Source organism: Mirounga leonina, unplaced genomic scaffold (assembly GCF_011800145.1).
Source record: "Mirounga leonina isolate KUSES-001 unplaced genomic scaffold, KU_Mleo_1.0 Mir_165, whole genome shotgun sequence".
Classification (NCBI taxonomy): domain Eukaryota; kingdom Metazoa; phylum Chordata; class Mammalia; order Carnivora; family Phocidae; genus Mirounga; species Mirounga leonina.
Genome location: NW_023270415.1, coordinates 62,727,247 through 62,750,843, shown reverse-complemented (window position 1 = coordinate 62,750,843; position 23,597 = coordinate 62,727,247). Strand labels below are relative to the sequence as shown.

Here is a 23,597-nt window from a genome sequence, read left to right as displayed (position 1 = left end):
CGAAGGCAGTCGCCTAACCAACTGAGCCACCCAGGCGCCCCTAGAAGTTATTTATTGATTATAAGTCTTATTTCAAAAGGTGGGATAGAAAGTCTCAATGCCGTAGAAAGGCATTGACCCTGACGCGGGTTGTCCCTATAGCAGTCACAGACATAAGCAGTAGCCAGGCAGGGCCCTGTTCCTTCCCTCTTTCTTTTTGGGAATGTCTCTCTCTATAGTTGGGCAACGACCATGGCTATTTCAGAAAGCTGTAGCCAGACATGATCAGGCTAGCGTGGCTCAGGAACTAAGAAAGGAGTGCCTACAACTAATTTTGGCTTTATCCAATTCGGGTTTGTGTTCAGAGTTTCAGACCCTTAGAACATGAATGGTTTGACTCTTACTGTATCTCATCAAAAAATATTTATAAAGCACCTGGCTTCCTTTCTTTCTTCTCACCAGATCTCCTGGGCTTGAAGCCAGCTCCTAATAACGGGACCCACGGAAGTTTGAATCACCTCCTGCGCACTAACACCTTCAGGCCAACCATGCCAGAGGAAGTTACCAGACCTAACTATCCAGGGATTATGTACCTTCAGTCTGATTTTGACCTGGGCTGTAACTGTGATGATAAGGTAGAGCAAAAGGTAGAAATCATCTTTATGTTTATCGTGGAGGAGCTTGTTGGGTGTAGAGCAGTGCTGTCCACTAGAACTTTCTGTGATGATATAAATGGTCTATTTCTGTGCTGGTCACTGGGCAGATACAGTTTTTAAGCACTTGGAATGAAAATTTAGATTTTGTTTAATTACTTTAAATTGAAAGAGCTGCTGTATATGGCTGGCGGCTACCCTTTTGGGCAGCATAGGGGTAGAGAACAAAGGGCAAAAAAGTAGAATTCATGATGCTGTTCTGGAGAGTCACAATTCCCAAGCAAAGGCTTTTTCTTTTTTTCAACCTGGATCACGTGTCTACCTATCATGGTCCCAACAGGAAACAGACAGCCTATGCACAAAAGGTTTTTAAAGAGAGTTTAAAGGGATTATGTGAATCATGTTTACTTAGAGGACTGTTTACATAGGCTGGGCAGGGTAGAGGCAAGGCAGTGAGGGATGGTATAGCACCCGGGGGCTCACAAGGTGTCAGCCCTAGGCTTGAACAGTAAAGGGACTAGAACATGGAGAGAGAACTGTGTAGGGGGGAATTATGGGATTTGGTAGATGGGTGCAGCTAGTACACTGCAACCTGGGGGAGTAAATACTCTCTGTTGTCTCTCCTATAATTGCTCACTGGTGCCTTGCATTGGTGGAAGCCAGCAGGGAGCTGGAGGAGCAGGCTGGCTCTTTGGTACAAGGTCAGTTGCCCAGGGTGCAGAGCAGGGGAGAGGAGGGTGCAGCATGGATGGGGAGGAGGGTGGTGCAAATAGAAAACCACCCAGCACATTGTGTTTGGACAGGTTTTGAACACCAAACTACAAGTGTTAAGCAATAATTTGCTTATTGAATTTTATATTGATCTAAGACCTTTATAGTTACCAGTCAATGCTCTGATAGCAAGAGATAATCAGTGTTACCACACTGAGTTGATGTGATTCCAACACAAAGAAAAACAAAAATCTGTTATTTTTGCCTGTGTGGTTTTATTATGGGTAAATGTGTGAACCTTCTATTAGACCTTGGAAAATGGAACATAGGTCTCCTGCCTGCCCTATCCCCTTCTACTATTTGCTACCTTCCAGGATTCCTAGGGGCCTGGGAGCCACAGGATGCAAAAAGCTCACCACTGGAGGAATTCAGTTTGCTCTTCTTCCCCCAACCCCTTTTATTTCTCCTTCCTACTTTTGCTCCTGACAAGAACCAACAAAGCTAATTACTATAAGGCAGGTAATTTCTCAGACCTCAGCTGGAGGTGTTGCATTGCCAAAGTCAATAGGAAGTGGCTTTTGAGGTGGATTCCAAATATAACTTTAGAGGAATCTTGTAGTATCTTGCTTTCTGAATTACCTTTCTTCTGGAAAACAAGAAATATTTTGGATTTGTTATCTGAAACCGTTTTAGACAAATTCTGGATTGTCTTTATTTTGTCTATGGGTTTCTCCAAAAGATTACATTCCTTCTCTTCAAAAAAAAAAAAAAAAAAAAAAAAATCCAGACATCCTGAGAAGGTGTACAGATTAATAAAATAAATAACATAATACACACATCATGGGAAAGAAAATGTTACAGATTCAGTGGAAGCTCCATGTGTACACACTCCCTTCCAATCCCACTTTGTTCCTACCCCAAAGGTAATTAGTATCTTGAATATAGTGTATATAATTGCCAGGCAGGTCTCTATATTTTTACTCCATACATATATATCTCTTAAATAATATATTAATTAATCTTTAATATAGTTCCCTAAAATAACCTATGGTACAGTTTTGCATATTATACTTTTGTGTGTAAATAGGAACACTACATCAAAAACTAATGATGTAATGTATGGCAATTAACATAATAAAAAAAATAGTGTGCTAAAAAAATAAATAAATAAATAGTGTTATACTATATGTATCCTGCAGTTATTTTGTTTATTGTATGTTTGAGATTTATGCACATTAATACATGAGTTTTAGCACATTCATTTTTTACTGCTAATAGTTAATATTTGTGTAAATATACCATAATGATTTTATTCATTTTCCTATTTGAGAATATTTGGTAATTTCCAGTTGTTAGCTCTTCCAAACAAGGATGCGGTAGACATTATGGCCAGTGTTCTTGTACACGTATGCTAGTTGCTGAGCCATTACTTTCCAACCTTGGAAAAAGTGATTTCGTTAATTAGTTTGGGAATCACTTTAGTGTACCTAGGATTAATCTGAAATATTGAGGTAGCATTCTAATTAGTTTACATATATATGTGCCCAAATAACCATTCTTACCAGCTAGTTTGGAACTTGCTTCCATGATTATTCACAGTTTTAGGGAAAGGAAACAAAGTCATAGGGAGATTAAAGAAGGTGCTCGTGACCATAGATCTCCTAGGAGGTGGAGCCTGGAATGTCAATTTGAGATCAAATAGTAATTCCTCTACAGAACTTACGGATTTTAGGGTCCTGTTTTGAATTTAGCAAGATTCTAAGTAGAAAGAAGCATGCAGGAAAGACAGGATATTTCTGATTTGCTTTTTTTTTCTCCTTTCCTTTTCTGGTTTTCACACATGAAGAACAAATTGGATGAACTCAACAGACGCCTTCATATAAAAGGGTCTACAGAAGGTGAGGAGTTGATGGGGAAAAACAATCAGATAAGTTTTTGTTTTTAGTTTTCAGAGATTGAAGATACTTCTTATTTACTTCATAGTGTAAGCACAATATTTTTTAAAATTAAAATTTGGGTTGTGATGTGATTTTCATATCCATCTGGCAAAGGGTATTGGTTTATTCTAGGTGCACAAGATGCCGGCTTTTTTGTTTCTCAGTAGCTTTTAGGCTCTCTGAAAAACAGGCATAGCACTGTGATCTGATGGGTCATAAGTGAAGGTGCTAATGGGGACTTCTATGAAGGGACTGGAAGTCACAGTTATAAATAATAGCAGCTGGTACCTATGATGAAGCTTATGTACCTGGAGAGGCCATGAATACATTGTGGGGAGAGATACGTAGAAGGAACCAAATCTGCATTCCCTCTTTACATAAGAATCATCTTGAGCCCTCTAACTCGTTCTCCTATTTTATGTACACAAAATACAATGTACAGTGATAACGTGCATGTATTAGTCAACTTTTGCAAGCTTGTGACTGAAGAAGAGAGTCTCAGTGGTTCGTACCAAGAAAGCTGCATTTCTTGCTCACATTTCGGTATGCTGACCATAGGCCAGGTGTGGCTGTGGGTACCCTTTATTCTGGAATCCAGGCTGAAGGAACAGCCCCTAGCTGGGGTGTGCCCTTCTGGCAGAGGGAAGAGAGGAACAGCAGGACCATGCAGTGGTTCTCAAAGCTTCTGCTTTTTTTTTTTTTTTTTTAATATTTTATTTATTTAATTTGACAGAGAGAGAGACAGCGAGAGAGGGAACACAAGCAGGGGGAGTGGGAGAGGGAGAAGCAGGCTTCCCGTGGAGCAGGAAGCCCAATGTGGGGCTCGATCCCAGGACCCTGGGACCATGACCTGGGCCGAAGGCAGATGCTTAACGACTGAGCCACCCAGGCGCTCCTCAATGCTTCTGCTTTTATGAGGCATTTGTCATCACATTCCCAGTTGACTGGTGAAATCAGAGCACTTGAAACCAAGGGAGTAGGGAAGTCTTCTTTTCACAGGGATGCTGACCTGCAAGACACATGCCAATGCATGGTCATATGTATATATGTATATATGTATACTGCCCTTTACAGAAGGGCAGTCAAAGAGAAGGAACAATAATGCAGTCTACCTCACAAGCTCTTCCTTCTGGTTTTGAAATTCCAGAAAATGAGAAGAAAATAGAAGGAGAGGGAAAGACTCCAATGTAGGATACTACAGGAGATGGGCTAGCATCTTGCAAATCTTGCAACAGCAAAGGAATGACGAGAAGTATATTATAAAGCAGATGGAACTCGAACATAGCGTCTCCAAGTCAGGCAGCAAAGATACACACTGTCAAATTCTCTTGAGAGCATTATTTGAGTTATTAGCTTATATAGGGCCCTATTTATCATATGTGTTCTTTTCAATCTGATTAAGTAAAGGACAAGGAAACCAGTAGATTTTATTTATTTGACTCGTTTTCCTTTTTTTTTTTTTCTTTAAGAGAGAGTGCGAGAGAGCTTGGGGGAGGGGCAGAGGGAGAGAGAGAATCTTAAACAGTCTCCATGCCCAGCACAGAACCTCACTCTGGGCTTGATCTCAGAACCCTGAGATCATGACCTGAGCAGAAATGAAGAGTCGGACACTAAACTGACTGAGCCACCCAGGCATCCCTTATTTTCCCTTTTTTTAAAAAAATACATACAATAAGAAGTTAATTTGGATAGAAAAATGACTGAAACACTAATAACTCTTGTGAACTTTAAAGCAGAAAGCGGGGGCACCTGGGTGGCTCAGATGGTTGAGTGTCTGCCTTTGGCTCCAGGTCATGGTCCCAGGGTCTTGGGATCGAGCCCCACATCGGGCTTCTGGCTCAGCAGGGAGCCTGCTTCTCCCTCTCCCTCTGCCTCTCCCCCTGCTCATGCTCTCTCTCTCTCTCTGTATCTCTGTGTCTCGAATGAATAAATAAAATCTTAAAAAAAAAAATAAGGCAGAAAGGGACAGGGAATCTTCTGTGTAGCTCTTTTCAATGCTGAGATCTTTCTAATTTTTGTTATTTCTGGAGATGTTAGCTTTGCTAGAGAAAGAAGGAGATATACTTGTGTTTCTCTCTGTGTGTATCCTTATGTGTGGGCTGGGGAAGATTTGGAAGAAATCAATAAATAGTATAATTCTTTATGATTTATAGTAAGATCTAAGATGAATTAGATGGAACAGACACTGAACTTTAATAACCTCTGCCTACCAATATTCCTGCTGTTATTGAAGGAGAGCATACACCTTTTACAAAATCACTGCAATTACAACTATAAATAACCACTTTGGGTCAAGACTGAGCTAGGTGCTTTACCTATTTTGTCTCTCAACAGTGCAATGCCCCAGGGAGATATGAAGCTTTGGGAAGTTAAGTTACGGAATCACAGAACTTTCAAAAGCTAAGATGAGATTTGATTCCAGTTCTATGTGGCACTAAAGCCCTTGTGCTTTTCTCTGTAAATGCTTCTTATTCTAAGGGCTGATATGAAGAGAAAATATCAAGAGAATCTCAGTGCTTCTCAGGGCTTAGAAGTTGTTTCTGAAGTACTGGATGCTTTGATACAGATTGCTCTTCTTTCTTTAAAAATTAGTAGATTTATTTAAATTTATTTAAATTCCATTAATTAGCAGACAGTGTAATATTAGTTTCAGGTGTACAATTTAGTGATTCAATACTTCCATACAACACACGGTGCTCATTACAAGTGCTCTCCTTAATCCCCATCACCTATTCAACCCATCTTCCCACCGACCTCCCCTCTGGTAACTATCCATTTGTTCTCTATACTTAGGAGTCTGTTTCTTGGTTTGCCTCTCTCTTTTTTTGTCCTATAATCATTTGTTTTGTGCCTTAAATTCCACATATGAATGAAATCATATGGCATTTATCTTTCTCTGACTGACTTATTTTGTTTAGCATAATACTCTCTAGCTCCATCCGTGTCGTTGCAAATGGCAAGATTTCATTTTTTGATGGCTGAGTAACATTTCATTATATATATATATATACACCATATCTTCTTTATCCACTCATCAGTCAATGGACATTTGGGCTCTTTCCATAATTTGGCTATTGTAGATAATGCTGCTATAAACATTGGGGTGCAAGTATCTTTTGAATTAGCATTTTTGTATTCTTTGGGTAAATACCTAGTAGTGCAACTGCTGGGTCTTAGGGTAGTTCTATTTTTAACTTTTTGAGGAAACTCACTAATGTTTTCCAGAGTTGCTGTACCAGTTTGCATTCCCACCAACAGTGCATGAGGTCTCTACATCCTCACCAACACCTGTTTCTTGCGTTGATTTTAGCCATTTTGATAGGTATGAGGTGATATCTCATTGTAGTTTTGATTTGCATTTCCCTGATGATCAGTGACATTGAGCATCTTTTAATGTGTCTCTTGTCTATCTGTATGTCTTCTTTGGAAAAACGTCTATTCATGTCTTCTTCCCATTTTTAAATGGAATTATTTGTTTTTTGGGTGTTGAGTTATTTAAGTTCTTTATATATTTTGGATACTAGCCCTTTATCAGATATCTCATTTGCAGATGTCTTCTCCCATTCCTTAGGTTGCCTTTTAGTTTTGTTGATTGTTTCCTTTGCTGTGCAGAAGATTTTTATTTTGATGAAGTCCCAATAGTTTATTTTTGCTTTTGTTTCCCTTGCCTATGGAGACATATCTAGAAAAATGTTGCAACAGCTGATGTCAAAGAGGTTACTGCCTGTGTTCTCCTCTAGGATTTTAATGGTTTCCTGTCTCACATTTAGGTCTTTAATCCATTTTGAATTTTTTTGTGTGTATGTTGACAGAAAGTGGTCCAGTTTCATTCTTTTGTAAGTTGCTGTCCTATTTTCCCAACAACATTTGTTAAAGAGACTGTCTTTCCATTGGATATTCTTTCCTGCTTTGTTTAAGATTAGTTGACCATATAGTTGTGGGTTCATTTCTAGGTTTTCTATTCTGTTCCATTGATCTGTGCCAGTACCATACTATTTTAATTACTATAGCTTTGTATTATAACTTGAAGTCTAGAATTGTGATGCCTCCAGCTTTGCTTTTCTTTTTCAAGGCACATTGCTGTTCTTAATAGCTTCTCGCCAAACATGACTCAGGCAGAACTCATGCCTGGGAGTAGTTGGATCTTCATTCCAGTATGCCCTCCCTTAGATAACCCAGCAGTTAGCATGGACTTGGAGACTGCCCAAAATGCTAAAGAAGAATAATGGACCAGGAGGATAGAGGCCTACATTCTGGGTACTGCTTTGTAGCTGAATTATCTTGTACAAATCATGAACCTCCAGTTCCTTCATTAGTAAAATGAAGATGATATTGATCTGGCTAGTGTATCTCTCAGGGTTTTATTAGCCAGGTTATATATAGAAAGTCAGTTCTTGAGAGTCATAAAGAATAGTGTTTTAAAAAAATAATACAATCATCCATTTATTCAACAAGTATTTACCAAGTAGATATTATGCATTTGGTATTGTTAGAGGTAGAGATACAATGATGAACAAAACAGAGAAAATCTCTATCTATAAAATTATTATTTTATTGTGCGATTTAGCTGGTTGATGAATTACAGCATGGTGTCTTAAGGGTTAAGATAAGAAAGAATAGGACATTAACAGGCATTGAATCAAATCTCAGAGGAGGTTGACATGGCAATAAATGATAGCAGGCACTTGCAAGGGAAAGGAGGAGAAAGGATGAAGGAAAAGGAAAGACCTTGGATAGAGATTATGTGGTAAAATCCAAGGCATGTTATGTGGGAGTGAATGTTTTTTAAAAAAAAAGACCAAAAAAGAGAGATTTTCATGTGGCTCTCAAGTCAGCCAGCTAATCTGTGAGAATACGAATCAGGAAGCTGAGGAGGGAAAAGAAATACAAACTCACCGTCTGGATGACCAAATTTTGGAAGACAAAAGAATGAGCCTTGGGGAAGTCCACACCACTTAAAAAGATTTGCCTCGCAGTATTTTGCCAAACGTGGTATCTGGAGGAGAACCTTGGCATGCACCCAAAATGCCAGAGACTACTGTAAACAGGGAACTGGGGTATGGAATAAAGACTCTGTCTGGAATCCCATGGAGCAGGAACCCAGCCTGAGAAGACCTGGGGTACACTAGACCCATATCAAGAAATCACGAGGAACATATTTCAAAAGTAGAGGTTTGCAGGCTCATACCCGAGGTGGCTGGTCTCAAGATGAAGAGCTTATGTGTCCAGAGACTGCAATTCAAGTACACTTTTATGGCTCAAGCAGGAACTCTGCTAAACAGAAATGCAATGGATGGCTTGCCCCAGATGTCATAAAGAGTAGCAGTCAGGTTGTGAACAAGAATCAGTGGTTCTTTGACACTCTGACAAACTGAAAAAGGAAAATCTAAATTTTGATTCTGGACCATAAAATTTGTGTTTCTTACTGCAAAGATTATTTCACCTCTTTCTTAGATGAAACAATTATTCTTCAGGAAGACCTGAGTAAATTCTTTGGGTTAATTGGGGAAATTGGTTGGATTTTAGGAAACTGTCAAAACCACTGTGTTGTTTTTTCTTCTTGCCATATATGCCCAGTTGACAGTTAAGAAAAAGTCATATAATGATATATTTGTGCTTCAGCTATGTGCCCAAAACAGCAATTGCGCTTAGCTTGGGAGCTATGATGAGGCACACATTTCTGAAGAGCTATGAAGTGCACATTTCTTTTTTTATTTTTTAAAAGAGTTTATTTAATTATTTGAGAGAGAGAGAGAGAGTGCACCCAAGTGGAGAGAGGGGCAGAGGGAGAAGCAGACTCCCTGCTGAGCAGGGAGCCCGACGTGGGGCTCAATCCCAGGACCTTGAGATCATGACCTGAGCCTAAGGCAGACCATTAACCAACTGAGCCACCTAGGTGGCCCGAAGTGCACATTTCTATGCATTCAGAGCAGAAAAGTGAATAGAGATGGAGAAGCTTAACTGGGGAAATCTTTCAGAAGAAAGTGAATCTTAAGACGTCTCTTTCCCTTTTGTCCCTCTCTCCCTCTCTCCTTCATTTCTCTTCCATGGGGGTTGGACTATGTGAGCATGTTATTTGTCATGCGCATTTGAGTAGGGAAAGCAGCACTGTTAACAATTATGCCAGGGCAGCAGGCTTAGCTTCCTCCATTCTCTAAGACTTGTACTGATGGCACCTCATCCCCATCCATGGCATTCATCATGCTCTGTGTTCCCACTGCACTCGATAGATACCTCTGACACAGTGCATACCACATTGCACTTGAGTTATTTGTGCCATGTTGGTCTCTCCCATTGAACTGTGAGCGCTTTGAAGGTAATGATGTGGGAAACAAAGGCAAAAGAAAAATTAAATTTTCTTACTACTTATAGCCCATTGACAAGTCCTTGAAACAGGCAGAGTGGCATTCCTCTAGGAACTCAGCTGCTTGGAAGTGAATACTTTGCTAAAGGCAAAAGGCAAATCTTAGCCTGATCCCCAGGATCCTGTAAGTCTACTTTAACATATAAAAATTCCTTTGGAAACTTCCTTTATCTCTACCCCCCAAGACACATGTTGGCAATCATCCCCCAAGCATATGACCCACTGATATACATCTGAAGGGTCTCATGACTAAGGTTTTATTAGGTAAATGACATTTTCCTAACAACAGCTGGCCCCCTCAAGGTCCTGGAAACCTTGCTTCCAAATTCCTTAAAGACTTATGCTATCCCTAACCGCCTCCCAACTTGAAAGTATATAATTGGGGTCACTCTTCATGACCCCAGTGCAGCTCTTCCTGCCTACAGATCCTGCCCCCGTGCTTCAATAAAACCACCTTTTTGCAACAAAGATGTCTCAAGAATTCTTTCTTGGCCTTCGGCTCTGAACCCTAACATCTTTCCTACGTCAGTAAGAACTCTCTCATAATTATCTTTGCCCAGTATCTCTCTACTAAAGCCCAAGGCCTGGCACAAAAAAGATACTCAGTAAATGTTTTTTGATGAGGGAGAATACATTAATGAAGAATTGGAAGGGAGAAGGGTGAGAGGACTGTTGGAGAAGGCATTCTTGGTAGAAAGAAAAGGAATCAGCGTAGAGTTGCTAAGGATGATAATGACCAGAGTGTTAGAAATAGACCAGCCTTTGCAGAAGTAAATGAGGACTAGAGAGAAAGCCAGATTTGGTGGAATCTTTCGATTGCCCAAGACTGTTCTGCTGGTGGCTGCTCTTAGGAGGGATGTTGCAAGGAAAAACGGGGCTGCTGTTTTATTGTCTCTTAATGGGATAGACTGGATGGTAGGTTTGCATTTGAATTTGGAGGAATGTGTTTGGTAAGCATTAAAACTTGAATGATGAAAAGAAAATAGCTTCTCAAAGAATTTTGATACTTCTGCTTCCAGCTGAAACCAGGAAATTCAGAGGCAACAAAAATGAAAACAAGGAAAACATTAATGGAAATTTTGAACCTAGAAAAGGTTTGGTTTGAGTTTTAAAGGAAAGTCTGACTTGGTTAACTGCCCCCAAGTACTACTGTTATGATTTGCTGGCTTTTTATTTGTTCATTATATTTCATTTATATAAGGTTATCATATTATGTTCTAATTCTTAGGGTGGGTCCCCAAATTTGGCAGCTTAAACAAGGCTTCTCCATTTACTGCAATGCTGAAGAAGCCAAATGACCCAGAACAGGCTTTTGCGATAGCAGTGTGGGTCACTTTGCCTCAAATCAGCAGTTCTACTTGGGAAAGTCTTGCAAAAATATTCTACGAAGAATTTTCTCTGTTACTTGCATAGAATGGTAATACTTTAATTAAAGCAACATGTATACATAATTTAATAAGTGATTGCCGGAACGGATTTTCTCTAATAAAAATAATCATAAATTTTTTTTTATTGTCACTTAGGGAATTGTGAATTGCCTAAGCCTCAATCTCTAAATATTTTGGTCTGTAGGACCCCAATTTCCAAGAATCTATGGAAGTTCTGACTTTAGCCTATCCAAAACGGGCATCTCAAGCTCCAGGCATTTATTGTGGGTGTGGAATGAAGGTTTGCACACTAAACTCCCATTTCTTCTTAAAAGAGTAAGGTTTCAGAACTTTTTTTTTTTTTTTTAACCCCTAAGCAGAGAGCTTTCTCTTGGAGGTCCACATTCTTGGGTCTTAACTGAGTTCTTTGGTATGTGATGACCCTCCCCCTTCTGTATTCAAAGGACCCTCTTGAATGCCCACTTATTTTATCTATACATGTTCCTTTAAGTTCTTACCTAAAGAGTTTTCCTCCATGTGACAAAGCTGCTTACTTAAATGCTCATTACTGCTCACTGTTTATGCTGAAATAATGCATTATTTGAGTTGCAGTTTGCAAATAATGATCAAAGAGTGCCTTCCTCTTAATTAAATCATTGGTTAACTTGATGAGCCTTTTCAGGGGTCAAATGAATGAATTCTATAAAAATCAATCCTATTGACTTCCCATTCAGCTGAATCATTTCAATATTTATTATAATGTTTCCTTCCTATACAGATTAAAATTCTTCACAACTAAAGCATTAAAACGAATATGGCATTTACTTTATACTTTCGGTAACAGTAAGGTTTGACCCATGCTTAGGTGGTCAGATAAACCACAAAGTGTTAGGAAAACTAACTTGATTAAATTAAGAAGGAGGAACTACACTATTAATAAGTAAACAAGCAAATTTTGGACACCTTGACTCTTCCAATATTTATTTCACATTTGTTGTAGTTTAATATATGTTTAACATGGTTTATGTTCTCTTTCCTAGAGAGACACCTCCTCTATGGACGGCCCGCAGTGCTTTATCGGACTAGATATGATATCTTATATCACACTGACTTTGAAAGTGGTTATAGTGAAATATTCCTAATGCCTCTCTGGACATCATACACTATTTCCAAACAGGTCATTGAAAAAGTTGGGTTTTATATTCTTCATGTGATTACGTTCCTTGCATTAATGTAATGATTGCTTGCCTAACCGAAATTTGTCTTAGAAAAGATTTTAATTTTTCTTGATGAAAGAAATCTTACATCGAATCGATTGCAAGATATTTTGAACTACACTGTATTCAATGTTCTAATAACTTCACAGGAATATGTTAAGTTATCGACATATCAAAGGGAGTATACTAATGCTTTTCATGGCTTTTACTCTGCTTGCCATTGCCCAATAGTTACCGAAGCCACCCAGATTTGGCTGTTCGTTTCAATAGACTTTATTTTTTTTAGAGCAGTTTTAGGCTCACAGCAAAATTGAGTAGGGACAGAGAATTCCCATATACCCCTGGTCTCACCTCTGCACAGCCTCCCTGACTGTCAACATCCTCTTTTTTAATAAAGATTTTATGCTGGGGTTTCAGTTTTGATGAAGATGAGATAGGTAAATTTATATCTGGAATAAGAAAAATGTATTTGGCAGTTGAGGCATGTTTTTATTTCCGATTACAAGTGAATACATCCAGTGCTGCAAACCCAGCTTCCTGTTGGTTTGTACCCCGTGCGTGTGCGTATGCCCTGGTATACAGCTGTATATGCAATCTCCCTTTTATAGACGATATGTCTATATTATCTCTTAGAGTGTTATTTTTTAAGCTGTCTTCCATGGAATCCTATCCATTACTTCAGCAGTCCAATTTCTGCTTTTCATATTGTTGTTTTACTTAAGATTTTGATAAAAGAGTTCTGCCACTAAAAAAATACAAGAGTTTGAAAATTCCTGGCTTACTGTATTTAAAACTGAGGCTTTGTTTTTGGAGTCAGGCTATCAGAGTATGAGCTCTAGTAAAAGCTAGAGGGGTTTTGGTTCTGGCTGTTCATGATAGAGCAGCCTGGCTTCCATATTTCCCCATTGCTTTAGCATGGTCTTTGTGATGGCATTCCTAACTACCTCTGACTCACCTTGCAGGCGGAAGTCTCCAGTGTCCCCGAGTACCTAACCAACTGCGTCCGGCCTGATGTCCGTGTGTCTCCGAGTTTCAGTCAAAGCTGTTTGGCCTACAAAAATGATAAACAGATGTCCTATGGATTTCTCTTCCCTCCTTGTAAGTTACAGAATATCAGGATCTGATCATTCTAGAGGGATGTTATTTTCTGGAATCTGGACTGTTAGGATTTCAGTGGTCTTCAGGTTTTCTTTAAGAGAGGAACTCAAGAGATTGAAGAGGTGAACTTCTATGGGATCCTTCCAAAATCGGTCATAAGAGAGACCACCTTTCACAAATCCTGTTCTCTAGGAGAATTCTGAAGTTCAAGGCAATATACAGTGTGCCCCCTCACATCATTAAGTGGGACTCTGAAAGTGAAATAGTGTATCATTAAGACATTAATGTTTTAAATACTATACAGGTGATCACCTAAGAATATGGGAAGCTCTTTTATTCTCAGTGGCTTGATGACATATTTTAAGTCCAAATTATGCTAGTGAAATCAAGGAATTCTTTTACATAATATGTAGTTGACCCAAGACTAGGTAGGAGGAAAAAGCATTGTAAAGATTTTGGGGAGAGAGCTCTTGGTAAAGAAAAGACATTGGGTGGGAGAAGAAGGAGGAAATGCTTATCAAGTAGGGACCAAGTAGAAATAAAGGAATAGATCCATTCACCATTCACTTCATGATGTTTGGACCACTTTAGAAGATTGATTTTTCATTGGTGTAGATTTTGGTAAGTAATGGACACTATTTGTTTGCCTTATGTTTAGATCTGAGCTCTTCACCGGAAGCTAAATATGATGCATTCCTTGTAACCAATATGGTTCCAATGTACCCTGCTTTCAAACGTAAGTCTGATCTTTACCTAGTAAACTATTACTTATGAAAAGAAATATTTCTAAATTTGCCACTTACCTTTTCTACCTCTATATTAATTTTGATAATAGTAACTTTCACATGTTTAGCTGTTATATTTTTTGAAGAACTTTATCTTTTTAAAGATTTTTTATATTTATTTGAGAGCAAAAGCAAGAGAGAGAGAGAGACAGAGCACGAGTCGGGGGGAGGGACAGAGGGAGAGGAAGAAGCAGACTCCCCCGCTGAACTGGGGGCCAGATGCAGGGCTCAATCCCAGGACCCTGAAATCATAACCTGAGCTAAAGGCAGACCCTTAAGCAACTGAGCCACCCAGGTGCCCAAATTTTTGAAGAACTTTCATGTAAATTCTCTACCATTAATCCAAAATATGAATCTGTGAGGGAGGTTGGTAGGTTGTTTGTCCCTTGCTTATAATTGAAAAATGAAAGTCACAAGAAATGACCCAATTCATAAATGACAGAAACTGTACTAAACCAAGTTTGTATTTTGCTTCTAAACTGGTGTTCCATCTATTTCAGTGTTCATTATATTGGTGTAAGAAGGGTCTTCTTTGTGCTTTGGAGGCCACTTGACATTTAACAAACACCTATGTTTATTTATTGAATGTTAAATTAAAAGCCACTAGCACTTCTCTCTTTTAGGGTAGATGGTGGTGATATATTCTGAATGTTGACCTTGAAACCCAGAAAGAGTTTAAAGGGTCTTCTGAATTATGAGAGTATTAAATTCAGATGGTCTTAGGGCTTTGCAAATTATTCTAGTTTCTTGGAACACCTATAATTTCTTTGTATATAACATAAATATTTGTGGATAATAATGATGCTGTGAAAGGTATAGGTACAGAGAGCCCAGCCCCCAAAACCAAGTTCTGGTCCCCAGAGTATGACCACTAGCTATGTAATCATAAAAATGTCATTTAACCTCTCATTTATAAAACTATGAGAATTGATTGTATGATCTCTATTGCTTATATGGATTTATGATTTAATTGTCCAATGGCCAGAATAGTCCATTTTCTATTTCCAATTACAAAGAATTCATTCATTTGCCCATCCATCTCATCCATCCATCCATCCATCCATCCATCCACCCACCCACCCACCCATCCATCGATCCATCTATTCATCCATGTATTCAAACATAGAGAAAGCATTCTGGAATAACTTTTACCTCCCTTTACAGTGAAGAGACTTATATGCTTATAGGAAAGGTAGGAATAGGAAGCACCTCTACCTACTTCCACTTGGCAAAGGAGCACTGGCTGTATTACAGGACTCTTGGGGCTGAAATACAGTCTCAGAATCCAAACACGTGATTGTGGAGTGTCATCAACAGTGGCAAGCTTCCCCAACTTGACATTGGTGAAATGACCAACATGGTCTAGAGAAAAAAAAAAAATGTTTATTTGATGTCCTACTTAGTAAATGAAGGTTTATTCAAAGGTAGAATACTTTGCTTATGAGTAAAAATTAAAGTAAGCTTTTAAAAGGAGATTTCCTGGTTTTTTTTCTTAGGCCCAACTGAGAAATGTTTCAGAAACCCACATAGATATATTTGTTGTAATATTACATGGAATGCATCTTCATTTAATTTCCACAAATCAGGGTTTCCTGGATTTCTTTATTCTTTACTGATGCTTTTTTGACCAAGCAGTAATAAAGGAAACACACGGTACCACCCTGAGGCTGGCATGGCAAGAGGCCTTTCACAGAGGGCTCGCTGTTCTTCCCTAGGGGAATGGTTTTTTCACATGCCACATGTCTGTGGGTTTGGCCTTTTGACTGTTCTCATTGTTATTTCTTTCCCTCTCTGCCTTCCCAATTTTTGTGCTTAACATTTGAACTTCTCTCCCACTGTCCTCCTTTCTTTCTTACAAATATCTGTGGCATTTTGGCTCTGGTGGGCTGCTCTTTCTCATTCAGAGTAGAGTATAGAAGGTATAAAGAACAGTAGAAGCACCATGAGAAAAACAGCCAAGTGCTTTTTAATAAGGGGAGATAAGAAGTGATAGCCTGAACCTCACAACCCCCATGTAGAGTAGAGTGTAGTTAAGTTAAACCTAACATCTCAGAACCAACTCACTATGTGCCTTTCCTGTCCTCTTGTCATTCCCTTCTTTCGCCTTTCCCCCACTCTCCTCCTCTCCGTCATTCTGACTGACCATAATATAAACTGGAGCTGAGGTGGGCAAGGAAGTCCTCTCCAGGGATGACCTTGAAAATGAGAAATGAGTGAAGGAGGAGAAAGCAGACATGCACAGATCAGGGAGTTTTCCCAAAATAAGGAAGAGCAAATGCAAAAGCTTAGTCTGAAACAAGTTCAGCAAATAGAAGGCGGGAAGAAAGCCATGTACCCGATGGGGAAAGAAGTAGGAAGTAAAGTCATGCAGGTAGGCAGGGGGGGCCACAATGGGAAGTTGGAACTTTATTCTAATTGCAGTGATACATCATCTGGAATGTTAGGAATAGGAAGTTGGGAAGAATGTGATACAATCTAATTATGGTGCAGAATGATCCAAATGGCTATTATATAATGGGCTGCGGAGAAGTAAGAGTTTCTCACTGGGATCTGGGAAGTAGTCTTTTGCGGTAGTTCTTTGCAAAGAAGATAGTAGCTGAGACAGGATGGATGCAGTGAAGATGGTGAGAGGTGGTCAGATTTGGGTGATGGGAGAGTATTACAGAAGTGGCTCTGGCAAGGCTTGTTCAATGTGTATATGAAAGAAGGAGCCACATCAGGAATGACTCCTAGGATTTGGACCTGAACATGTGAGTGAGTGAGTACCATTAACTGATGGAGAAGCCAAGAGTTAGAGCAGGATTGGCAATGAAGACCAAGGATTCTGTTTGGATAATTTTTTTGCTAGACATGATTATTAGGTATTCAAGAGGACCATGAAATGCGTGGTTGAATAACATGTCTGGAGCTCCTTGGAAGGGTCAGGGCTAGAGATACAAACTTGGAAATAAGCATATCTATGAGACCATGAAGGAAGAAAAGGTAGACTAAGGCCTTTTTTCAGTTTCTCACCAACACTGTACTTCCTCTTTTGTACACTCGGTTCCCTTTGCCTGTTGTGTTTCCACCCCTTTGCCTAGAAAATACCCACTTATCCTTCAGAACTCAGGAGCCACGTCAGTGAGGAACGCTTCCCTGACTTATTGGGCGAGGTGAGCTAAATTCCCCTACCAATGTCTCCATACCTTTCTCTCTGCTGATTCATAAATGACACACACATAGCTGGTATTTCAGGGCAAATTCTTTTCAAGAATCACAACAGCTCTGCTGTCTCTTGGCTTGTGACATTTGGCTTGTAGAATGCAACCTAAAGAGAATTTGACAACAGCAAGGAGTTTTTGTTCATGAAGAATGGATTTCCCGCCCCCCCCCCCCCACAGGAATCTGGAATTATTTCCAAAGGGTATTGGTGAAGAAATATGCTTCAGAAAGAAATGGAGTTAATGTGATAAGTGGACCAATTTTTGACTATGACTACGATGGCTTACATGACACACAGGACAAAATCAAACAGTAAGTTTGTCATTTCTACTCAGTGTATACTTTTAAATTCTAAGAGCTCACTTAAGGCTCTTTTTCAAATATTCACATGCTCAAGAAGAGCTGATACCCGTGAAATCTTTTGCTCTTGAATCTCCTTGTGATTTCTTCAGTGCTTTGGGACCTTTGATCAAATGTGGTAATGGTGGTTGGAAGGGAATGGAGTTTTGAGGTAAATAAATGCACTTTTCCATTGCATGAGAGAAATGTACCAAAAGATTTTTTAAAAATTTGTCATTTATTCTTTAACAACTCTTCAGTGGAAAGATGATAGTTTTCCCTCACCTCCATTTTTTTGGGGGTGACTTTTGGAATCCCTTAGATTTTCTGGGTCAGTATATCTTTTTTTTTTTTTAAGATTTTATTTATTTATTTGAGAGAGAGAAAGGAAGAGACAGAGTATGAGTGGAGGGGGAGGGGCAGAGGGAGAGGGAGAAGTAGACTCCCCATTGAGCAGGGAGCCTGATGTGGGGCTCACTCCCAGGACCCTGGGATCATGACCTGAGCTGAAAGCAGACACTTAACCGACTGAGCCACCCAGGTGCCCCTGGGTCAGTATATCTTAATAGGAAATTCCATATAGACTTTGGTCAAATCTAGTTGTTTCTATCCTTCTCCATGATACTGTTGGGGAGATAAAAAGATAAGGCATACTTGCTCAGAAGGAACTTAAAGTTTGGTGGAGAAGGCAAGAAGATACAAATGTAATAAATTCATAAGAAGTCATTTATTTCTTTTAAGATGTATTTATTTATTTGAGAGAGAGACTGCACACAGGGGAGAAGCAGAGGGAGAGAGAGAATCCTGCCAGGGAGGCTGCCATGGGGCTCAATCCCAGAATCCTGAGATATGACCTGAGCTGAAATCAAGAGTCCGCTGCTTAACCGACTGAGCCACCCAGGTGCCCCTCTTTAGAAGTCATTTAATTTTATACATGCATGAAACAGAGAGTGGCATAAAATATGAGAGGGTTTAATTGTGCTTTACAGATAATTAGGAATAAAAAGCTATTTTTTCATATATATAATTAATAAAATAGGAATTATCTTACTCCCTTTTTCGTCATCCATAAGAGAAATTTCATCTTAATTGTACATTTATTTTATTGCTGATCATTGTTAACAGTTTTTAGCCAAAATTGTTATCATTTCAATCATATATTTTGAAAATGATTAAAATTAAGATAATAGAAAACCAGGTAAGGAATTGTGAGTTTCTGTACTTCAATTTACTGGAAAAGATTTTTTTTTTTAATTTCTAGGTTCATCACTAGCTCATCAGTCCTTAGTATTTCCTTGAGTAAATGAGTTCTCTGTACCAAGTTCAGCATCTCATTGTGGTTTGAAAGGGCTTATTACTCCCCTAGCTCCAGTGTCTCCTCCCTCAGGTCCACTTTACACAATTCTGTGCAAGCTATCTTCCTAAAACGTGGGATCTCATGATGACTCTTCCTGGCACAGAAACCTTCGATGAGGTCTTACTCCCTAAACAATAATGCCCAAATCCCACAACTTGGCCCTCAGAAGCTGCCAAATTATGGCTTAAAAAAAAAAAAAAAAGATTTTATTTATTTATTTGAAAGAGAGGTAGCGAGAGAAAGCGCAAGCAGGGAGGAGAGGCAGAGCAGGGAGCCCGATGTGGCGCTCTGTCCCAGGACCCTGGGATCATGACCTGAGTCGAAGGCAGACACTTAATGGACTGAGCCCCCCAGGCACCCCAAATTATGGCTTTTTATTGACTCTTCCAGCCTACGTTTCTACTATCTTGATCTGTTCATCATGTCCAGCCTCTAAGTCTTGGTTCAAGCTGTTTTCTTTGCCTAGAATTTCATTTCCACTCTGCCAGGTCCAGAGAGAGAGGGGATTCCAGGCAGCAAAAGCATTATGTTCAAAATACAGAAGTAGGCTAGTGCTTAGAAGTGAAAAATGATTCCGTTGAATGGGAGTTAATTTTAGTGACGTAGGCAATATTCATTGGTCACCATTTTAAAAAGAAAGCTACTACATCGATGGTCATTTTATTTTCCTTCCCGCTCCAGGTATGTGGAGGGCAGTTCTATTCCGGTACCAACTCACTACTACAGCATCATCACCAGCTGCCTGGATTTCACTCAGCCTGCCGACAAGTGTGACGGCCCCCTGTCTGTCTCCTCCTTCGTCCTCCCTCACAGACCGGACAATGAGGAGAGCTGCAATGTGAGTTCAAAGACAGAGTCCACTAAAATGAGTCATCTTTGTTTCTTTTTCTTTTTTTTTTTTTAAAGATCTTATCTATTTGACAGAGAGAGACACAGCGAGAGAGGGAACACAAGCAGGGGGAGTGGGAGAGGGAGAAGCAGGCTTCCCCCCGAGCAGGGAGCCCGATGCGGGGCTCGATCCCAGGACCCCGGGACCATGACCCGAGCCGAAGGCAGACGCCCAACGACTGAGCCACCCAGGCGCCCCTCATCTTTGTTTCTTAATTTAGATTCCCACTGGTAAACTCTTACACACTTACTATAAGCCATTTGGACTATACACTGTAACCAAGTAGAAAGAAGAAAAGACCCAAACAAAACTTTGCTTATCACCTGGGAGCTTTGTGTTTGAATGGCTTTCAATTTTCAGTGTAAGGGGGTGGGGAGGAGGAGCATGGGGGTGTACATTTATTGTAGTTCTAATTATGGGTGTGGTTTTGTCAAATGATCAAAGTGCCCAAATGTTTTTGCTTTTGCAAGAGACATACTTTGTAAAGGTAGGATGAAAGGAGCAAACATTGTGATAATTGTTGAAACTAGGTAAGAATTCACAGGGGTTCTTTATATTAGTCTCTACTTTTGTGGATGTTTGAAAGTGTCTCTAATAAAAACTTTTTTTAAAGACACGTACGCACAGGCATGTATACTTTATAAATCAGATTTTCCATCTACTGCTAGTTATGAGAGCAGTTGTAACAGGTCACCCCATTGTCAAATAGCTCAGATGACTCGTCCGTGGAGGCAGGAAGGCGTCACGAGAAAGCCCCGGGCAGGGATTGGAGCCATGCAGTGGGCTCGTGGCCCTGTACTCATTCTGCCTACACTTGGGGACAGTTCACATCACTTCCCCAGATCCCTTTACTGTGACAGAAAGGTTGTGCTCCAAGATTGATTTTAGAAGTAAAAGTCCCCATGATTTTGCTTTATAGAATAGAAGGAGCAGGGATGTAATCTACGGAAGAGGGATTTAGTCACAAGTCCTACTCAGTTCCTAAATTGTGCAAGGCGCTCTGGGAGAACAGCAGTCTGTCAAACGTACTTACCATTCCAGGGGTCTGCGGTGGGCCAGAGCAAATAAAACAGGTGCAGAAATGGCTACAAAAGGCAAAGAGCCCTAAGAATGAGCACTGGGTGTTATACGCAACTAATGAACCGTTGAACACAACGTCAAAAACTAATGATGTACTGTATGCTGGCTAATTGAATTTAAAAAAAATAGCTTCGCCAGAGGTTATCAGCTTCATGGACAAGGTAGCTGTTGGACTATGGCTTCAGCTGTGGGTGAAGATGGAGGCTGTGGATATACCCAAAGCAATACAGGAAAAAAATGGAAATTTGAAATATGGCCAAGAAAGCTAATGAAGCTTGACCAGAATGTTGGAAATGAGGGTAATAGTGGGACATAAGGTTTTAAAAGTTGCTTGGAATCAAATTTAAAATAAAAGTAGTAGTTATAGTTGCCATAGTGGCAGAGGTAATAATTGCAACCCTTTTCTGAGTCCGTGTTGTGAGCCAAGAACTGCGCAGGTCCTCCACATAGATTATTTCTAATCATCTCTTTACTCCACCAGGCAGGCTTATATGGTCTTCCCCCCAATCCCATTGCGTTCACTGTTGTGAAAGCTCTAGGTAATAAAGGAAAAGTATGATACGTTGTTACCTGGTTAGTTAGTAGGAGAGTAGAACTTTAGATTCAGGCCTTCTGACTTCAAAAGCCCATCCTCCTTAAAGTTTATCAGATTTCCATAGCAGGACCTTGGGAGCTTAGAAACTTTCCCAATCACACCAGCATTAGGTAGCCATGGAAAATGCCAACACCTAAGAGCAGCATTTTGGGCTCTGCTTCAAGGAGGTAAATTTAAGTTGGAAGGGGTCAAGCATGGTGCTCAAAGTGCTTTGGCAAGATTCATGGGATTGAGGTCACAGAACTGGAAGTGAGGTTATGGTCTTGGAAATTTAAAAAAGAGGGTGGAAGGTAGCAGTATTATACTGAAGGATCAATAAGATCTTGTCAATAATTTGATGGGAGGTGGAGAAGCAGGGGGTACTGCAAGTGAAAGGCAGGCTGTCATTAACTTACTGGCTTGACCTCCTCCATTTTGTTTACTCATAACCACAAGAGTAGCCAATGGTGTACCAGGGGGATGTAAGGCCTCTGCAAAGCATCATATACTTTCTTTGGACTTCAGTTTTACTAAAAACTTATGGGGAGGTGAAATTTTTTGCAAAAAAAACCTAAACCCATATATTATAGAGTGAAATTGCAAATTGTCATGCATTTTTTAAGGTAATTATAATGAAGAATTTATTTGTTTTCATCTTTTTTAGAAATAAAAAGGCCTAAAAAACAAAAAAGTTGCAAAAATGATAAATGTAATTTTGTTATATCCTAATCACTTAAGTGTGTTCTGTGAATTCCAAGTAAGTAAAATAATATAAAAATATATTTTCAAATCTTTATAGAATGAAAAGAAAACCACATTAATCATTAAATACTCTTCGATTTCCTTTACTCCTCCCACAGATGAATTCACAAATGAATGTACATTTACATTCTGAAGTACAAAGCTCCAACAGCCAAGTAGTTATACAGTTTATTTTGTTATGTGCAAAGTAGCTATTGCGTGCATTTTTAAGACAGAAGACTACAAAGACATTCCAGATGATAGTAGGCCATTTAAGGTACACCTAGATTCCTGGGGAGTATATGTTCAAGTGTGTCTGTCGTCAAGGGACTTTGGTGATGGGACACTCAGTTCAAAGGCATTCTTCAGCCTCCCAAATTGTAGAACTGACCAGTGAAATCCACAGATGTCCTCACAGGTCTTCCTCTCCTTTCTGGCTCCTGACTCTGCTTAGAGCTTAGAGATATTTCTTGGAGAGTTTATGGCAAGCATATGTCTTATTCTTATGCTGCCCACACAGACACCTGTCCTTGCTTTGAAGGTCACCTTAAAACTGCTGGAGCTTGAATTCACAAACTTAGGAGAAATTCAGGAAGAAAAGGCAGATGAAGAGTAAATGTCCATAGCAAGAAAGACAATAAGCAAGTTGACGGGTGGGCTTTTGCATTTATCTTCTAAATTATTTATTTTTAAAGTGTTTCCTTTCCTTCCCTAGGTGTACATGAACTTTTATTTGAATGTTATTAGTTTTGCATTTCATACCAGAGTCTCCTCTAGCAAATATTTCTGTGGATTGCCAGCTTGCATCAGGCAGAAGATATTTTCTTCTTGTGTTGCATGGCCAGTATTTCCTAATGACTAGTGTTAAGCGAGATTTTTGCATGTGAGAACCAGAAGAAAATGCCCTTCAAATGAAACTGGCAAATTACTTTCCAAGGAAAGAAATAGCAAAAGACAATTTCTTTTTTCTTTTAATTCTTATAATCCCAGCTGGCCACTATTTAAATTAGGAAAAACGTTTTCACCCCTTTGTCTGTATATTTGCATGATTGCATTTACAAAAGAAAAACTAGGCCACTGAAAAATCAAATAAAGAGTTGAATATGAAAATTCTCCTAAAATATAGCTTCATGCTCACTCTGCTTACTCTGAGGGGTTCCTGATCCATTTGGAGACCTCCTACTTCGTTAATTATATGGTCACAGTGAGGATTGGTCAGTCCCGTTGTGGGCAGAGTTATATTTAGGTCTGTCTCTTCCTGTGAATCGCAGAGAACTTGGTTAGCTTGGGTTAGGAGGGTGGGGC

At 39.6% G+C, this 23,597-nt stretch overlaps 1 protein-coding gene across 12 annotated transcripts in view; it reads left to right on the top strand.

Annotated features, from left to right (window-relative positions):
* The window catches only part of TAF2 (TATA-box binding protein associated factor 2), a 234,666-nt gene that overhangs the window by 209,085 nt on the left and 1,984 nt on the right, over positions 1–23,597 (top strand). For 4 of the 12 annotated variants that reach the window (XM_035011822.1, XM_035011817.1, XM_035011824.1 and 1 more), the window contains 7 exons: positions 442–626; positions 3,190–3,241; positions 12,052–12,188; positions 13,191–13,326; positions 13,985–14,062; positions 17,492–17,624; positions 19,690–19,846. In XM_035011822.1, coding sequence (XP_034867713.1) covers positions 442–626; positions 3,190–3,241; positions 12,052–12,188; positions 13,191–13,326; positions 13,985–14,062; positions 17,492–17,624; positions 19,690–19,846 — 878 coding nt within the window. Of the gene's footprint in view, positions 1–441; positions 627–3,189; positions 3,242–10,663; positions 10,739–12,051; positions 12,201–13,190; positions 13,327–13,984; positions 14,063–17,491; positions 17,625–19,689; positions 19,847–23,597 lie in introns of all 12 variants that reach the window. The other 8 variants (XM_035011821.1, XM_035011814.1, XM_035011825.1 and 5 more) reach the window with 6 other exon arrangements.